At 43.8% G+C, this 19722-nt stretch overlaps 1 protein-coding gene across 7 annotated transcripts in view; it reads right to left on the bottom strand.

The window, feature by feature from the left end:
• The window catches only part of POF1B (POF1B actin binding protein), a 67769-nt gene extending 48821 nt beyond the window's left edge, over window positions 1-18948 (bottom strand). For all 7 annotated transcript variants that reach the window (XM_075572855.1, XM_075572856.1, XM_075572858.1 and 4 more), the window contains exons 1-2: window positions 18794-18948; window positions 16850-17122 (exon numbers count right to left, since the gene is read on the bottom strand). In XM_075572855.1, coding sequence (XP_075428970.1) covers window positions 16850-17068 — 219 coding nt within the window. In that variant the 5' untranslated portion in view covers window positions 17069-17122; window positions 18794-18948. The remainder of the gene's footprint in view (window positions 1-16849; window positions 17123-18793) is intronic.
• Between the last annotated feature and the right edge of the window lie 774 nt (window positions 18949-19722).

Here is a 19722-nt window from a genome sequence, read left to right as displayed (position 1 = left end):
CGAAGTCAGAAACTTAATAAATATCATTGGGACACCTGGTCATTAATAATAGTTGGTGACCCTACTTAATGTTTTTTTCCCTTATCAATTTACCTAAACCAGCTTGAGCAGTGTCTCTAATTTTACCACAGGACGATCCTACAGTACTAATGCACGTGTAATTAAGGTTCTACAGACTGTACAGTACACAGTACTAATGCACGTGTAATTAAGGTTCTACAGACTGTACAGTACACAGTACTAATGCACTTGTAGTTAAGGTTCTACAGACTGTACAGTACACAGTACTAATGCACTTGTAGTTAAGGTTCTACAGACTGTACAGTACACAGTACTAATGCACTTGAAGTTAAGGTTCTACAGACTGTACAGTACACAGTACTAATGCACTTGAAGTTAAGGTTCTACAGACTGTACAGTACACAGTACTAATGCACTTGAAGTTAAGGTTCTACAGACTGTACAGTACACAGTACTAATGCACTTGTAGTTAAGGTTCTACAGACTGTACAGTACACGGTACATAGTACATAGTACACAGTACACGCTAGTTACTATGTATTCACAGCTTTCAGAAGCTGCCAAAAGGTGAAACACTAACATCAAATATTGTTTCTTCTTCTATAATGTCTCCATTGACATGAGAATGTCTTTCAGCCTGCTCACTAGAAATAGTTGTCTGTGCAAAGCTTGTGCCACGGAGGAGAACTGCAGTAAATATTAGTATATGAGCTACAAGAAAAACCCACAGGGCTTATAATACACTGAACACACATTCATCATTGCACAGCAACCGGCTGATAAAGGAGCAGTCCCATTGGAGGAACAATACTGCCGTAAGCCAGGGGCATCAAACTTATGGATATCTCTGTTTCAGCACAGGTGGCTCAACCACTGATTGAGCCACCTGTGCTGAAGCAGGGATATCCATAAAACCTGGCCTGTTGGTGGCCCTTGAGGACTGTGTTTGACACCTCTGCACTAAGCCATAGAGAACCCTGTAAAAGTTATCATCCATATTTAACCCTTTTGCACCGCTTTCCCTGAACCTCAGCGCGCCTCCGCACGGGCAAAGTGTCTATGCCCGAGGCCTGAGTCTCACATCCCACAGGATATATACAGTGTTAATAGTTTCATTAAAGCAGATAGATAGGCACATTGTAACCTTTTTTTTCTGCCAGGCGGCCAACAACTACCTTGCAGTGTCTGCTAAAGCACCAATTAAAATGTGATATGGGAACCAGGATTAAAATGCCTTCATGCACCACAGAGTTATTCGGAAGAGGAATATTTGCTATTTTTGGTTTGCAGGAACAAGGGTGTTGTCTGTTGGAAGAAATGGAAGCGCTACTACACGTTAAAAACATTGTGGGTTAAACAGTGGAAATATGAACTTTTATGTTGCAGAACACACACATTCCCAGCGAGCTCAAACTCCCACACCCACCACATCATGAATATATATTTATGTCAAAGAGAGCTACTGGGCGTGGCAAATGTATACAACAAAAGGCAGGGGTGCCCAATGCTACATCCAATTGACAAAACATATAAAGTAATAAGTATAAAGTCTTTTTGACAAATATATATATATATTCATGATGTGGTGGGTGTAGAAGTTTGAGATAGCTGGGAATGTGTGTGTTAATCAATTTCTGGCTGGTAACAGTTGTATGGAGGTAGGTGGCACCTCCCCCCAGAGCTCACTCACTCACCTTTTTAACTTGGGAGGTCTTTCACTTTGCTGTATAGAACAGGATCTACTATGGTTCTTTCCCCTCATACAGAGGTAAAGGGAAGGGTTCACAGTTTAGTGTTAGGACCTGCATTAATTTGGTTATACCTTGACGTGGTATGCAGGCTTATGACGCTTTGGCCAAAGGGTTTAACTAAATAACCAAGTAAATATTATTATTATTGAAGTATTTAAACTTTATACTTATTACTTTATATGTTTTGTCATTGGGTGTAGCATTGGGCAACCCTGTCTTTTCTTTTATGTTGCCGGGCAGATTGAATTAGCATCATGCGCGGCATAATGTATTGTAATAGTAGCATATAGACTGTCCCGATTACAATGGGGTGAAAATCCATCGTAGGTATGTAATAATCCGATGACTGCAAACATCCGCATCCTTCTATTTCACAGCCTACAATTCACTGGGGTTCTACTTCTACCCCCCAAAAAGTACAGGGGATTGGACAGACAGGATTTCTACACCACCTATAGTGACACTTATTCCCTTATTTAAAGCAGCTGGTGGTATTTCTGCTTCAATCCTTCTTTACAATGTCAAAATAGCAAGCACATAATTACAATGTAATGTGTTGAAGGCCTATATGGCATCCAGAGCGTTAAGAGAAAATACTTCCTGTTTACTCGTTGAAGTCCAAAACAAAGTAGTAATGAATGTACTGTAGTCATTTACTAAAACAGGTTCAGCTTAGTTAATTACTGTACCCTCGAATCCTGGTATAAAGCAATAATATCTATTCTCATTGTATGATGCATTTCACGCCTCGCACAATACCTTTTAATTATCTTCCAATGTCCCCAGGTCCATTCCAACCAAAATCATCATCAAAACACGATCCACGGCCCGGGAGACATCAAAGCACGGAATGGCGATATCGCCATTTACTTTAACAGGTAGATATCGGTGATTCAGGACTCCGTGGCTATTGGTCTCTATTCACTTGTAGCCCCAAAAATGAATTCTCCTTATAGGAAATTGGTCTTAAGAGTAAGAATTATTACCCTCACCAGCAAGAGATTACTACTTGCCCACTGTTGAGTCTCTATTAGTGTGTATGCTTGTACAGTTCTGTAGCAGTAACTAGAAGTGGTCCTACTTACCAACACTCCCTGATTTGTCCCTATCTCACTGATAATAATTTCCTCATCCTAATGCAAGGCAATGGAAGGTTTCGAAATGTCCCACATATTCATCCCAAAATATCCCATAGGAAGCTTTATAATCTTGGCCAGTATGGAAGCCATGGTTATAATCAGTAGGTTTTGGTCCTTGTTCATTAAGTATTGACTGTGGCTGATCAGTACTGTATGTACTCAGACTCAGTATAGCTCTATGTGTGAAGAATAATCAATGAGGAAGAAAGGAGAAAATTTAAAACAACTTACCGTAATTTTCTTTTCCTGGAACCATGGCAGTGGGCACATAGTTACCCTCCCTATGTATGTCTAATGCCTATGTGCCCACTGCCATGGTTCCAGGAAAAGAAAATTACGGTAAGTTGTTTTAAATTTTCTCCTTTCCTGATCACCCTGGCAGTGGGCACCATTGGGACATACCCAAGCAGTGAAATTTTTTAGGGAGGGATACATCAGAATAAACACCACCAGTTAATGCCTTATCAGTTTGATCTTTATTAATACACCTTATACTTATTTCACTACAGATTCTAACACTCTACGACCAAAGCTTGCGTCAGCTGATGATTGTACGTCTAGTCTGTAGTATTTCAATAATGTATTGAATGAGGACCAGACTGCCGCTATGCATATCTGTCCTGGTGTATCCTGGGCTTTAAATGCCCATGAAGTAGACATGGCCCTTATAGAATGAGCTTTAATGTTCAAAGGTTTATCTTGTCCTTTGCTTTCATAAGCCTTTTAATACAAGACACTATCCACTGGGAAATTGTTGTCTTTGATGCTTCTTGACCTTTCTTCGGTCCCTCTGGAATTGATGAATAGTCTGTCTGACTTTCTGATATCTCGCATCCTTTCCAGGTACACTTTAGACATCTTACCACGTCTAATTTGTGTAGTCTTTCTTCTTTCTTATTCTTTGGTTCTGGACAGAATGTCGGAATCACAATTTCTTGATTCATATGGAACTGTGATACAACTTTTGGCAGGAATTGATGTACTGGTCTGAGAACTGCCTTGTCTTGATGTATGACTAGGAATGGTTCCTTGGCTGATAGAGCCTGTAGTTCTCCCACTCTCCTTGCTGAGGTGATTGCTATCAAAAACGCCATTTTCCATGATAATCATTTTAAGCTTATCTCCTGTATAGGTTCAAACGGAGCTGCTGTTAGTACATCCAATACTAGGGACAAGTCCCATGTAGGTACCCTGTTCTTGATTTGAGGCCTTAACCTTTTAACTGCCTGAAAGAATCCGATGATCAATCTTTCCATTGCCAGATTTCTTTCCAACAAGGCTGATAGTGCAGACACCTGTACTTTCAATGAGCTAAGACTGAGACCTTTCTCAAATCCTTTTTGCAGGAACTCCACAATTGATACAATTCTAGGTGAAAGGAATTCTGTTTTTCTTTTTCACACCAATCGCGAAAGCAAAGCCAGATTCTATGGTATACTTTCGATGTGGAACTTTTCCTTGCTTGTAAAAGGTTTTGGATTGTTTTGTCTGAACAACCTTTCAATCTCAATGTTTCCTGCTCAATCGCCATGCCGTCAAAGCCCATTGTTTGGCATTCGGATGACATATTGGCCCCTGTCGCATCAACCCTTTGTGATCTGGTATGTGCCATGGTGTATCTACTGCCATATTTACCAAGTGTGTGAACCAAAGCCTTCTTGGCCAGTAGGGTGCTACGAATATCACCTCTGCTTGGTCTTCCCTGATTTTCCTGATTGTTTTCGGAATTAGGGGAATTGGAGGGAACAGGTATACCAACTTGAAGTGCCATTTGAAACTGAGAGCATCTGTACCTTGTGCGCTTGGATGAAACTGTCTGGCACAGTAGTTCCTTACCTTGCGGTTTTGGTGTCGCCATGAGATCTATGTCTGGCTGACCCCATCGCTCTACCAGTTCTTGACACACCTGTGGATATAACGCCCATTCTCCTGGGTGTATGATGTTCCGACTTAGAAAGTCTGCTGTGACATTTTCTAGTCCTGGGATATGTATGGCTGTAATTTCCGACAAGTGGCACTCTGCCCAAAAGAGGATTTCTGCTGTGAGGTTCATCAGCTTTCTGCTCCTGGTTCCTCCTTGTTCGGCTATATACTTGACAACTGACCTGTTGTCTGATTCTATTTTTATACAGCCACCTCTTATATGGTCTTGGAAAGCTTCTAAGGCCCTTTGTACTGCTTTTAATTCCAGCAGATTTGATGGAAGATGCTTTTCCTGGTTTGTCCAGGTTCCTTGCACCAATGTTTCTCCCATCTGGGCACCCCAACCTGTGTTGCTCGCATCTGTTGTAATTCTTACCCAGTGCACTGGGTGTAGTGTTTGTCCTTTTTCCAGGTTTCGGGTATCTTCCCACCACTTTAATTCCTGTTTTGTGTGTGGGTGTAACAAGATTCTTTGTCTTGTGTCCTTGTGATTCCCGTTCCATTGTTGCAGAAAATTGTTTTGCAGTGGTCTCATATGTATTGCTGCCCATTTTGTGACGCTTAATGTTGAAGCGAATTTCCCTAGGAGCTTCATGCATTCTTCTGCTGAAGTCCTGGTAGCTTTCCTGAGCTTCTTTGTTGCATGGCTATGTCTTGCCTCTTTGCGTCTGGTAGTCTCACTTCTCCTTTTGCTGTATCAAATTCTACCCACAGAAATCTTAATAGCCGAGTGGGCATGAGATGGCTCTTGTCTCTGTTTATTAACCAACCGTGGTGTTCCAGGAAGGTTATTACTATCTTCTGGTCTTGCTGGAGTTTCTCCAGACTCCTTGATTTTACCAGGATGTCGTCCAGGTATGGGTATATTTCTACCCCTCTCTTTCTCTCATTTCTGCCACTAGAGGTGCTAGAACCTTTGTAAACGTCCTTGGGGAAGTTGCCAGACCAAATGGCAGTGCTGTGTACTGATAATGATCTTGATTACTGTAAACCTTAGGCATCTTTGGTGTCCCTTTGCTATGGGCACATGTAGATAAGCATCTTTTAAGTCTATCGCCACCATCCAGTCTCCTGGTTGTACCTCCTGAATAATCAGGTTCAACGACACCATCTTGAATTTTCTTATTTTCAAGAATAAATTCACATTTCTTAGGTCTAGGATTGCTCTGTACTCCCCTGTAGGTTTCTTTATTAGAAAAATGCTGGAATAAATTCCACTTCCTCTTCCTGAGGTACCTTCTTTATTACTTCTGCTTGTAATAATTTCTTTAAAGCCGAATTCCTCTGCCTTCTTTTTTCCTTGGACTGTATCCATGTTATTAAGCCCATATTTCTTATTGGCATCTCTCTGAATTCTATACTGTATCCCTGACGAATGGTCTGTAATACCCAATTGTCCTGTATTGTTTGGGCCCATGTTGCAGAAAACTGCTTCAGTCACCCTCCTACTGGCAACTGTCACGAAAAAGCCGGTTCTGGCCGCCCCGCCATGTTGTTTGTCTTGGAGATGACCTGCCAGGTCTATATGCCTTTGCTTCCTTATATTGGTTTCTATTAGCCTGTTGGAAACCGAATCTTCTGCCCTGTTTTCCTGAGGTAAAAATGCTCTCACCTCCTGATGCTATTATTATTATTGCATCCAGTTTGTTACCGAAGAGGAACTCACCTTCAATGGTAATCCACACAAGTTGTTCTTTGATGCTGTGTCAGCCATCCACTGTCTGAGCCATAAAAGCCCTTCTTACCGATACCGCCAGCACCGCTTTAAGAATAGCACTTTTTTCCACACGTTTGTATATTGCTTCTTCAATGTTGGCAATCCACACTCGCATAGCCCTTGCTGCGGACGTAGTTTAAATGGCAGGTTTGAGGATGTTCCTGCGGTAACGTATGCTTTCTTCAATACGTATCCATCTTCCTATCCATAGCGTCCTCCAATGATGCAGGTTCCTCTATTGGAATTGTGGTCTTTTCTACTATTCTGGAAATAGCAGTATCCACCTTTGGGCTGACATCCCAAAATGTTACCTCCTCTTGTGGGAATGGATACATCTTCCCAAACCTTTTAGGCGTAAATACTCTGGCGTCTGGTTGCACCAACTCCACCTGAATGAGGTCCTTAATTACTTGATGGATAGGAAAGACTCTACCTTTTTAAAGCAGTAGCAGCAGACTGCTTAGCTTTGTCAAACAGCAGGCCAGTACAGAATCTCTTGAAGCAGCCAGGACACTCTTTGTCTCGCCCCAAAAAGTTTATCTTTTTTGTGGGTTAACTCCTCAGTGTCTTCCAGTTCCAAAGCCTGTATCATGGCTTTGATGAGTGGATCCACCCTTTCTACATCAAATTCAGATTCCTCTTACTGAATATCTTGATCTGATGAATCCATTTCACCCTCTGACACATGAAAACAATCAATGTCAGACTCATATGAACAAAAATCTTTCCCCTTATCCAGACTGGTCTGGGATCTAGATCTTTCCTGCGCAGGGTTAACAGCTTGCTGGACTGCCGCATCAACACTCTGTTTAACAGCCTCCTTCATCAATAAGGAAAGTGCTCATTTGTTCATTGGTATCACCTGCAGGTGCTTTAAGACAATCTTCACATAATTACTTCCCTATTAGGGCTGGTTTCTCACAAGCTGAACACCATTTAGTTTTCTTAGCAACCTTTCATTTATGTTGCAGGGATTCCCCCGTCCCTTTTGAAGATCCTGCTTCTGAGAGGGTAACCACCGAACTAATTTATAAAAACAAAATAAATACTAAACATACACCCTAATGTATATAGACCATCTCTCTTTCCCATGCAGAACTAAAACTAAGGACTCACCTAGTCTTGGGAACTGAAGTTTTGGGTGTTTCCATTTCGAATCCATTTCCAGCACTTGGCTTCTCCCTGCTGAGCGTTCCATGCTGCAGCTCTCACTCACACATACACACAGTGTGTTCGTCGCCTCTATGACGTCATCAAGTGCTCGTGCACGGCTCGCGTGTCTGTGCACACATCTGCCGTCCGGAACCTCACGCGCGCGCTCACGTGCGGCCGCGGGCACTATTTCCTCTACCGCAGCGTTCCAGACGCTAGCGCGGTAAATTTGAGCCTTTTCTCCGGCGCGCAGCTATGGCTGCTCCCCCCTCCGCGTGTAGCGGGCTCCTGGGGTACTTTTACCGCAGCGTACCAGACGCTAGCGCGGTCAATCTGAGCCTTTTCTCCGGCTCGCAGCTATGGCTGCTCCCCCCTCCGCGTGTAGCGGGCTCCTGGGGTACTTTTACAGCAGCGTACCAGACGCTAGCGCGGTCAATCTGAGCCTTTTCTCCGGCTCGCAGCTATGGCTGCTCCCCCCTCCGCGTGTAGCGGGCTCCTGGGGTACATTTACCGCAGCGTACCATACACTAGTGCGGTGAGTCTGGGCCTCCACGGCTCTCAGCTGCAGCTGCTTTGCACCCCTCTGTTTACCTTCGGTTGGTAACGGGTTTTTTGCACGTAAGCTTCCCCGCCCGCGGCTGCAGCTGCTCCCCACCCCACGGATTTAATGGGTTCCAGGGGTTTCCCCGACTCTAAGGGGTCTCCGTCTTGCCACCAGCAGGGCGCGTCGATCGGAGCTTCAGGGCAGAAAAGCTGAGACCCTGGATATCTGCACTAGGTGCAGTAGGTGAGTCCCTTACAAAATAAAAAATCCTACTCCTAGCTGTTAAGACAGGAAAAAGACTAATGTGCAGGTAGAAGGAGGGGCCTTATATGGCCTACCTGCAAAAGTCTACTTCCTGTCCTACCTAGAGTGAGAAGGGATTCACCCAATGGTGCCCACTGCCAGGGTGATCAGGAAATACTACTTTTACCCTATGACAAAAGATACGAGGAAAGGGAAATGACTTATCCTTTGGTCAGTTAAAGCAGCAGTCCAAGCTGCTGTCCCCTCCCCCCCCCCCATTAATATGTGCATCAATACAATCCAAACAATAATAAGTAATTAGCTAAGTTGCCGATCGACCCGTTCTCCTGTGATCGATCGACGAAGATTCGGCTTTGGGGTTCACTAAATGGCTGTCAGTGCAGCAGAAGAGGACCAAGGATACAAAGTTCTGCGGGGAAGATCATGTGACCAAGCAGTCACTAGATACAATTGGTGCACTGCTAGAGAGAGGACAGGGCTCAAAAGGGGTGTGCCAGAGCCTGTTTCAGAAGAGCAAGGGGATGCAACGTTGTAAATGGTTCCTTAGAAACAAAGGCTAGTTACATTATAAATACATAAAAATTTAATTTTTTTTTAATGCTTCAAGTATTTTCTCATAGTACAGAACTGAATTATTTAAAAAAACACATGTAGGATATTGCTTGTTCTGCAGCTTTAGTGCAGTGTTCAGACAATTACTGCCTTCCCGCCCATGTGAGCACGGAACTGCCATTCCAGAAAACAGTGGCAGAACCAGGCACCGGTACAAGAGGATGGAGAGGGGGGCCAGCGTGTGGCGGATGGGACCCTATAGGTGGTGGGCCCCTATAGGTGGTGGGCACTAGTGCAGCCCAAGTGGCTGAACATGGGGTCGCTGCGCCGCTGGTCAAGAGCAACTTTTGCTATTTGGACATAGCAGCTACAAATGCTGAATAACCACTTCCACAGTGGGGAAGCTGCATTATACTACTGCAATCCCCAAATAACCTCTCAACACGATTCATTGTTACAAAGTACAATGAGCACACACCAATTTAAAGCGTTCCTCATCATGAGCCTCTTCCGGTGCACTACACACCCATTCCTTAGTCTGCCGCTAATATCAAGAAAACATTCTGCTCATATTTATAATGCGGCTACCAATATAGACTACAGCAGCGGTGCGCAAACTGTGGGGCGCGAAAGACTGCCGACGGGGGGCGCAGGGTTTACAGAGGCCCCGCGCTCTTCCCGAAGGCACTTAAATTAAGTGCCGGGGGAGCTGCAGAGCCTCTGTAAACCTAACTTACCGTGGCTCCGGCGGCTTCCTCCCTGCGTCGCCATGGCAACGCGGCGTCAAAATGACGCTGCAAGGTAATGTGACGTCACGTTGCTATGGCAACGTGACATGGGGTTGGGGGGGGGGGGCGTGGGAGTGAGGGGACAGCCGGCAGGGGGGCACAGGGAAAAAAGTTTGCGCCCCCCTGGACTACAGTATAAATATAGACATATATAGATATATACACACTCTGGGAACTATAATCTCATTCATGAAGAGCTCATGTAAGTCAATCAAAAGATTGAAAAGTACAACAATGCCCCACTCCTGCAGGACGGCGAGAACTCGGAACCACTCTATATTACGGCAAAGAGATTTCAGACTATAACAAACAGAAGCTTGAAATGTCAGTGGCATATATTCATGATTACAGATTTCCTTTAGCAAACACAATTTGTTTTTTGTTTGTTGATAAAACATGTTTGAAGGTGTGTCTATCTAAAAGGAAAAGGGATTAGAATAGGATTTGCATACTACGTTTTACTATGGTTGTTGGAGGTACTAAACAGAGCTGGTTACATGTATAGCTATAGATGAGAAAGCTTACAATAAATGGTAAATATGTAGACTCACCAAAGTACTCAGCTGTAATTATATTACATTTATAAGGAATACTTAAGTAAAGGGCTCATTATGGTTGAAATATTGTTTTTTTCTGCACAATAAATGCAGAATAATTGCAGAAGATTATTTTGATCTCCCTGATCCGTTCCTGCTACTATTATCCAATTTAAATGTGCTGTTTTGTGACTCCTTGAATTTGTTCTTTTAACACCTACATTGGGGCTGGTACACTATATAATGTTTTCTGCATTAGCATAAGCTCATAGTAAAAGCTGACATGGCTCAAAGTTGTATGAAATAAATGACTCACATATCTGTGCTAAAAGAGGTGTTTAACATTGTCAGCATTCAAAGAAGTTAAAACAGTGTAATATTTGTAACGCTAAGACAGCAAACCAATGTTGAAAGCCCAATAAAAAACAAAAAAAAAACAGTTTTTTTCTTGTTTGTCTTAAAACACAGAACACGTGGATAATCCTTTATTAGCAAAGGCAGCAGGAATCGCTCCTGGCACAATGGGTTATGTAAGTGTATGACACTGGCCCTGTGGAGGCGGACGCAGGCGTGGTGTGTACTGTACATCTTCACCTCTTGTTGTGTTTGTGCAGATAGTGAACATTCCACATACCATGGAAACCCTTAATGGTTTAGCACCACAGTGCCAGCTTTTGTATGGCTTGAATCCTTACAACGTCAAAGTAGAAAGCACAGAATTAAACAGTGTTGCATTGCAGGCCAATCTGAAGGCCACATGGCAAAGAAATTATACTTTCCTCTGTTCTTTTAGTCCAAAAAACTCATTATTGTATTAATTCACTGAAACACGTTCAGCCCAGTTGATAACTAACATTCAATCCTGGGATCAAGCATTAATATCTAGCCGGGCGAGCTTCATGGCGGTGTCACCGGTGCGACTTTACCAGGCCCCACGGTCTTCCCCGGCCCAACTTCAGTAATCACAACATTTACACGGATTGCCGGGGGAGAGCGCGGGGCCTCTAATTGCCAGCATGTCCTCCTACTACCATGTGACATTGTGTCGCCACGATAATGCGACATCACAAGGCGATGCGTTGTAGCAGGAGGAGATGCGAGACACACACACGTCAAACTCCCAACCGGGCAAGACAAGTGGCCAGTAATTTTCAACACGGTAACCTGGGCATCCCTAGTGAGTTCCTGGCAATTTTCAGGTAATTTGAAAATTGTACCAAATACAGAGGAATTTACAATGCATCTGATCTCAGGCGCGCTATTGGAAAGGGTTGGGAAACCTTACAATGCATCTGATCTCAGACGTACTATAAGAGAGGGTTGGGGTTCTTAAGGCCTCATTCAGACAGGTTGCGATGCGGCGTGCGCTTACGTGTGCGCGCACGTTCACCACTCTTTCGCTTTGGTGTGTGGGAATTTCCAAACTGAAAACGACACCCAGCGGCGCAGTACAGCGTTGACGCCGCTGCACTTGGAGACAAGCGGCAGCTGCGTGACGTGTACTTCGCCAGCCAATCACAAACACTTTTTTTTTTTTAAAGTCCCGCCTCCAATCGCGTCATTCTGTCTGCTGGGGATGAGCACACATGAGCTCAGCCTTACAATGCATCTGATCTCAGACGTGCTATAATTGAGGGTTGGAGCTCCTCAGAATTTCACAATATAATTATAGGGTTCCTTAGCCAAAAAAGTTTGAAGAACACTGATCTATAAACACAAAAAAGAAGCGCTCAGAATACCGATGTGTCAAAACTAAATAAACTGGTGAAAGGTGTGTGCTTGCAGAAAGAACTATTCCCAGTTCTTTATTGAAGATATATCCAGGACAATCCCGATTCCCCTGGATATACAGAACACTGATATGTTGTGATATGGTGCATTCCAGGTGTAATACACACCTCACACAATCCACTTCACATATCTTCCAGTGTCCCCATATCAAACCAATATTACCTTTTTGCCTTGCTTAAAGATATTTAATATCTCTAAACGGTTACAGCCCCTAAAACGAATTGAGAAAACACCCTACACGCGGGAGGTTCAGTCTTGGACATTTTCTGTTATTAAACATGTCTGATTGAATAAAGCCGCTCACTGATTTTTCATCACTCGGCTTCCTCTTTGCAAATTGCCTACATTGCTTCACATGTCTATTTACTTTTTGCTCGTCAATTTACCCGGAAGTCTCTACTATGCAATTGCCAGTTTCATATACGGAGCACTACGGAGCCAGACTCGACTCTCAGAAACCCAGGATCGTTCCTATTCCCTTCCTAAAACTAACTCACTTTGTAGGAAATTGGATCCAACATAATCATTATATACAAAGTAATCCTAATCAGCCGAAGACTCCTTACTCCGTTCTGAGTCACTATTCGTGTTGAGAGACAGTTACAGGCTGGATGCAACATTATAAAGAATAATCCTTGAACTAATTTTATAAATTGATCTCAAAGAGCTTTACTAACATAGCAAATACAGAGATACAAGTTTATTGGGTGACTATTTCCCTCAGAAATCTACAAATCTTAGCTGGGTTTAAGGGATATTAAATAAAAGACTTTTCTGAAAAAAGCCACAGCATCACTTTACTGGATAAAAAAAACCAATAACAGTCTCTCTGTTAAATGTAAGGCTATATTTAAAAAGTATATTATTTGGACAACGCAACAAGGGCAGAGAGTTCCTAAAACATTGCCTTTTAAACCCTAACTGATAAGTGCATATGATGCTATAAGTAAATTGCAGAGAAACCCCCACCTGTGAGGGCCTTGCTGATCAAGGACAATGTTGTAAGTATTGCTTTATTTTTAGTGTATATTCTGCGTTACAGCACATGTATACAGACTGGAAACCACAGGTACAGTACGGACATACAGTAGGAGCAGAAGCAGTGGCGGATTTAACATTTTGCCACCCATGGGCAACTACCTTTTTGCTGCCCACGCCGCCACCTCCTGCCGCGTCGCAGAGTCAAAAACACCACGTTTCCATGACAACGTGACGCGGCTATGCTGCAGGAGGAGGGCGGCGTGAAGGAGAAGGTAAGAACTTTACAGAGTCCCACGCTCTCCCCCCGGCATTCATTGGGGAAGAGAGCGGGGGAAAAGAATAAACACAGGACATTTGCCGCCCCAAAAATTTTGCCCCCCTAGGCCCAGACCTATTGTGCAGGGAGCCCCTGTCCTGCAAAGCTTACACTTTAATATTCAATCCCAACACTGTGTTTAAACATTTAGGTTCTTTGAGAACATAATGCCAATTTAGGAGGTCTTGGAGTAAAGAAAGTACAGTACCCCTCCATAGGGCACTATATATGTACCTTATGGAATAGGATACATATAATGAATGAAGACCAGTTTGACAAAGCGGATCCCTCTGTTTCGCTTTTTTGGCTGTGCACTACTCCCTATTCTTCAACTCCGAAGCAGGGATATCCTGAAAACCTGGCCTGTTGGTGGCCCTTGAGGCCTTAGTTTGACACCCCTGCAGTATACCGTCGAATTTTTCACTCATCTATAACATTTATATCTATATAGATTTATTAGAAGGAAATAGGACATGAACTTTGAGAAATTTTAGAAATAAAATCCGCCCGTCCAAGATTTAAAATGTAAAACCGATCATCCAAGCGTCAGAGTTAGCGCGCTAATCCCGCCATAAACACATCTCCAAGTACAAAGGTTATTCCCGCCTTGCTATTTCTCGTATCAGCCAAAGAATAAGAATTCATAAAGATTAAATCTATAGTAGGCAGACATTAGGGGCTTTGTAGTCCGAGCCAAGAAACACAGGAGTTCAGCACCATCATAATATTATCCATGTCACTAATTGCAGAGCAATTCTTCATGTCATATTTAGTCATATTTAGCAATCTGTATTTGCACACCGCCTAACAGAAAGCCATCCTGTTTTCAGAATACATTCCTAGTGCCATGTCTCGGGTATAAAGCCCGGTGGCTTCATTTTACAGCACATGCCGGTATCCATTGGAGGCATTGTTCCCATCAAGAAGGGGCGAATGTATATTATTAGGTTTGAGAAATCTCCAGGAGAACATACAAGGATTTGCCCTAGAAAACTAAGGGTTTGGCTGAGACAATATTGGATTCCAAGACTTGGATATCCATGTTAGTGTTTCATTTGTGTGCAGTACATTGTGGCCTGTTTATAAATTACAAATAAAGGATTTGGTGTTACTGAAAGTTTGGATTCTTTTATTGACTACTATGTCCCCTTCCCTTGTAAAAATGCCCCTGGTGCATGGTTTATGTAGGTCATACCATTACATTTCAGGTAAAGAGACTGTTTTACACACTGTGGGAATTATATATAAAAGGTGGCACTGTGGGCTCATTTGCATGTCATTTCCCAGAATTCTTTGCTGCAGTGGAAGCGCTGTGATAATGGTGAAAAGCTGAGTTGCAGACCTGTCTAAGACATGCAAATGAGCATGCACTTATTTCTATTTGCTATATGCTTTACTGTGGAGGGTTTTTGCACCTTGACAAAGAGCGTGTTGCTCGAAACGCGTTGGTGGGGGCCTGTGGGCTCATTTTTGTAGCTGATGCCTTGATCCATTAAACATTTTTTATTCATGGGACACTCTCTTGCAGTCTCTTTTTTCTACTGTTTGCAGTGGTGCTCCAACTTTCCTTTGCCTGCCTGTGTGGAGGGTTTGACACTTTTTTTACCCACCATAACTTAACTAAGTGTGGTGAAACCTATCCCTGCTTCATTTTGCAAAGCCAGTATAACCAACCCCACACTGAGGAGACCCATTATCGAAACAGTCTGTCTGTGGGTGGGTTTGCTGGCTATGCATCTTAACCCTGGCTGTGCTCAAAGCTGTGAAATGCAGCAAGCTTAAGCTTATAGGGGACCATGTTGAATGGTTTTGAAGCAAAAGGTGGCACTGTGTGCTCATTTGCATGTCATTTCCCAGAATCTCTTGCTGCAGTGGAAGCGCTGTGTGATAATGGTGAAAGAACCTTTCTGTGTAATTTTCTAATACAAATAATTATTTGCCTACTTACCTGAGTGCTGCCCTCTGATTTCGTGTCAAAATGTATCAGGTCGTATAACACACACACCACACACCACACACCACAAGACCATGAAATCCTAGAGCCCCCAAAAATTGACGTGTGTATAAACTGATGTGTATGGGATTGGTAGAGAAAAAATGTGCAGCAGTTTAGTTGACAACACTGAAGGATCTAAGTGGGTGCCGTCTCTAAGATATGCAGTGGGATAGAAATACTTCAACTCAGGGGAACAAACTTTTTCCCACACATGGTGATCCTAAAATAAGTTAGTGGCCCTGTGGCCCAAATCTGGCCCCAAAAAGGACCTTGAAATAGTCCTTGGACGGTCTGCCTCTCCTAATTTCACTGCTGTTGCTCAGGGATGAAGGTGCTAGGCACCGAAACGTTGGATGGTATATGACAGTGTTCTGTCATTAAAATTATTTTTGCACTAATTTGATTTCTTGCTATGCACCATCCGACTCTTGCGTTCTGCTCAAGGACGTCGTCTCTCTCTGCCTAAAACCCTTCTCACAGACTGCCCCACACCTCTGGAATGCCCTTCCCCTCAATATCCGACTAGCACCCTCTCTAACCACCTTTAAGACACATCTTAAAACACACTTGCTGAAGGAAGCATATGAGTAGCTCCATGGCTGATAGTTAACCCCTCACATTAACCTTGGCCCCTTGCAGACGCACTTAACAGAACGCCTACTGTCTGTACGTTCTTCCTACCAACCAATTAGATTGTAAGCTCTTCGGAGCAGGGACTCCTTTTCCTAGATGTTACTTTTATGTCTGAAGCACTTCCCCCCTTTGTGTTATTTATATTATTTATATGATTGTCACGTGTATTACTGCTGTGAAGCGCTATGTAGATTATTGGCGCTATATAAATAAAGACATACATACATCATATGCTATCTATGCATCATTTGTAAGCTGGTGAAAGTAGATATATTCCAATCTGTAACTAGAGGCGGAAGGGGTCCCATTTAATATAATCTGCCTGCACATTGCCAGGTTAGTGTTTTTCAGGTGTTATGAATTCATACCCGATAACGGACCCTCACATTTATGGTCCAATAAAAGGCATCATACCCCCTACTCCCTCTCCCTCCTTGGTTACTACATGGAAGAAAGGACAAACACGGCTACCAACCATTCTTTGCTTGGATCACCTAGTGGAAACCTAAATTAAGACCCCGATGTTACATTTACACAGCTTGTGTAAATACTTGCCTAAGCCATTGCCTTACTTTACATGCTAGTTACACAATACAAAGCTTCTAACATATCAACTAGTTGTTGTTCCAATAAAAAGGCATCATACCCCCTACTCCCTCCTTTGTTACTACATGGAAGAAAGTCCCAACACGGCTCAGCACCCTTCTTTGCTTGCTGTGGAAGAGAAAGTAAGAGTTGGCCTCACCTGAACATGATGCACTTGCTGTTGTTGCTCAGAACTCCACATTGTCTGATGTCCAGGGCTCGGAGAACTTGCCCGAGGTGATTGAGAACTAGTAGAGCCATCCAGGACCTGGACCATCTTGGTGACAGGGCTGTATGTTCTCACTCGTTCATAAAACACATTATCCTTGTCTGAGGAGCTACCATTCTCAGACACCCAATAATTAGAGGAGGTCGACATCTCACACCAGAGACGGTTCAAATCCTTTGGATTGCCGAATCTTCCTTTGGGAACCTGTAAAGCAAAGAAACTCCTTTCATTCTGAGTTTTATAGACCGGGAGACGGTGGTTAGCTACACTTGGTACCTAATGGCAAGAATGAGCTGCAACCATTACAGTCACGAATGTGACGTGTTATTATACAGAGGTGTAATAGAAGAGCAGCAATATCTTACTTTAAACCTACATTGTAGCTAGACCAGTGTTTCCCAACTCCAGTCCTCAGGGAACCCCAACAGGTAAGGTCTTAAGGATATCCCTGCTCCAGCACAGGTGGGTCAATCAGCGGCTCAGTCCCCCCCCCCCCCCGGCCGCCACGTTAACCCTCTGGTTGTGTGACCCTCAAGAGCTACCAACAGGTGGCTCAATCAGTGGCGCAGTCCTTGACTGCACCTGTGCTGAAGCAGGGATATCCTTAAAACCTGTCCTGTTGGTAGCTCGAGGAGTGGAGTTGCCAGCCCTGGGTTAGCTACATCTATGATCCTTAGTAGTGAGCACACTGCGTGTACAGTGGGTACCCCCGATTTCAATCCCAGTGTCTGCTCTTTGTAACGTGTGCAAGTCCCTTCACCTCCCCCGGGCCTCAGGCAAACATTTTTTGGTTATAATGTTTTCAAAACAGAGACTCATTATGCATTTCAAATTCCGTGCACAGTGCTGTGTACATTGACAGCACTGTATAAGAAAAAATATATATATTAATACACGCAAGGCTTATTTAGCATGTCACAAGCCTAGGTTGGAAGTCCCAGGTCAGCCACACAAGACGCATTATAGGAGTACTTAAGGATAAAGTAGTTAGAGGAAATTAGTCCTTAGGATGTGGTGTTAGAATAATGTTGGGGTGATCGGATACAGAGAGTATGGACTAATTGTTTTGTATTTATTTAATCCCAAATTTAAAAAAAAAATCATAAGTAAATGTGTTAAAAGAAAGGAATTTATTTTGAGTGTTAAAGGGGTTAATGTCTCATGTACGCTGCTGGAAGAGGTTGTGGTCAGTGACACATCCAGACACTGCTGATTAACCCTCCCTATCCCAGGAGATCTTCCAAAAGAGTATCTGTACTGAGTTTAATAAAACAGTCAGTGCACAAACAGGACTGACCCACTTTTCCTGGAACCCCAAACAGGACTGAGCCTGACCCTCATTACCTGGAACCCCAAACAGGACTGAGCCTGACCCTCATTACCTGGAACCCCAAACAGGACTGAGCCTGACACGCTTTTCCTGGGACCCCAAACAGGACTGACCCACATTACCTGTAACCCCAAACAGGACTGAGCCTGACCCACATTACCTGGAACCCCAAACAGGACTGAGCCTGACCCACATTACCTGGAACCCCAAACAGGACTGAGCCTGACCCTCATTACCTGGAACCAATGTCGCACTACGGCCACCGTAATGCTTAATACCGATCTGTACTTATATGAAGCACCAAAACACAAAGCTCTGATGCCAACAAACCTTCAAATACTAGAAAAAATAATAAATGACCTAGGAATATCCCCTACATAAAAGATTAGATCGAGTGCAAGCTCTTCGGGGCAGGGTCTCCCTTCGCCTTATGTTATTGTTTACTTGCTGCTCTTATCCCCATTATCTGCACACCGTTGGCACTATATAAATAACCTGACACATGCATATAACAGGGGAGAGAGAGGCAGAAAGCGCTTCTTTACCTTGGGGAGAGAGAGAGCGAGGAGTTCCCCCTGTGTGGCTGCGCTGCTCGTCCTGTCAGTCACTGTATACGTTTGCTGTGCAGAGTTACTTCCCTGCCGTGCATTGTGCTGAGAGCAGGAGGTGGGGCAGCTAGAGGAGGCTCTGCTGCCATGGGCTGGGGCGGACACCTGACAGGGCAGGATGGGACGGCATTGGCCAGCACAAAGTGCTCTGCGTGCGTAATAGGCAGGTGTGTTTACCTGAGGGCTAAACTAAGCTCCGGTTGCTCGTTCCCAGTTTCCCTGCCTCCTGTGGCTTCCCTCCCTTCAGTTTACAGGCAGGGGTGGGGACCAGGGTGCTGACAGTCACGTCTTGTTCACATGCCCCCCCCCCCCCCGCCTTCCTTCTGGGTTATCATTTGACACCTGCGCGTAACGCAGAACAATCTCTCTGATACATCCATTTAAATCACACACTGAAACTGGAGCATGATTATAAATCACATACTACAATGTGAGTTTCCCTAACGCGCAGAAGTTAGAGGGGGAGGAAAGGGGACATGTTCTCCTGTCATTTCCAGTTCTATTACAATAAGGCACCGGGGTAACCCCCTTAGGCTCAGCTCGCCATGATTTACTTAATGATGCGCTAACTTCAGTTAACGCATCGTTAAGTGCCAAGAGGAATATTCAAAGCTCAGTAACACGGAGTTCGGTGTTTTGGTTAAAGCAGCTGAATATGTGGCACGGTTCGACTGCCCGTTTACATTTTTTTTTTTTTATTACAGGTTTTAAGCAGGGGGTCTCCGGAGCTGAACTGCGTTAATTTCATCTCCGGGGTCCCCCTGCTTCACCTCCGTATGGGGTGGCGGTAAATGCAGCCAGGGAACTGTGTGCCTATTGAAATTTATTTATTTATAAAATGTTTTACCAGGAAGTAATACATTGAG

This window comes from Ascaphus truei, chromosome 16 (assembly GCF_040206685.1).
Source record: "Ascaphus truei isolate aAscTru1 chromosome 16, aAscTru1.hap1, whole genome shotgun sequence".
In the NCBI taxonomy this organism is placed as follows: domain Eukaryota; kingdom Metazoa; phylum Chordata; class Amphibia; order Anura; family Ascaphidae; genus Ascaphus; species Ascaphus truei.
The sequence above is the reverse complement of the archived record's forward strand: the minus strand, read 5'-3'. Positions and strand labels throughout refer to the sequence as shown.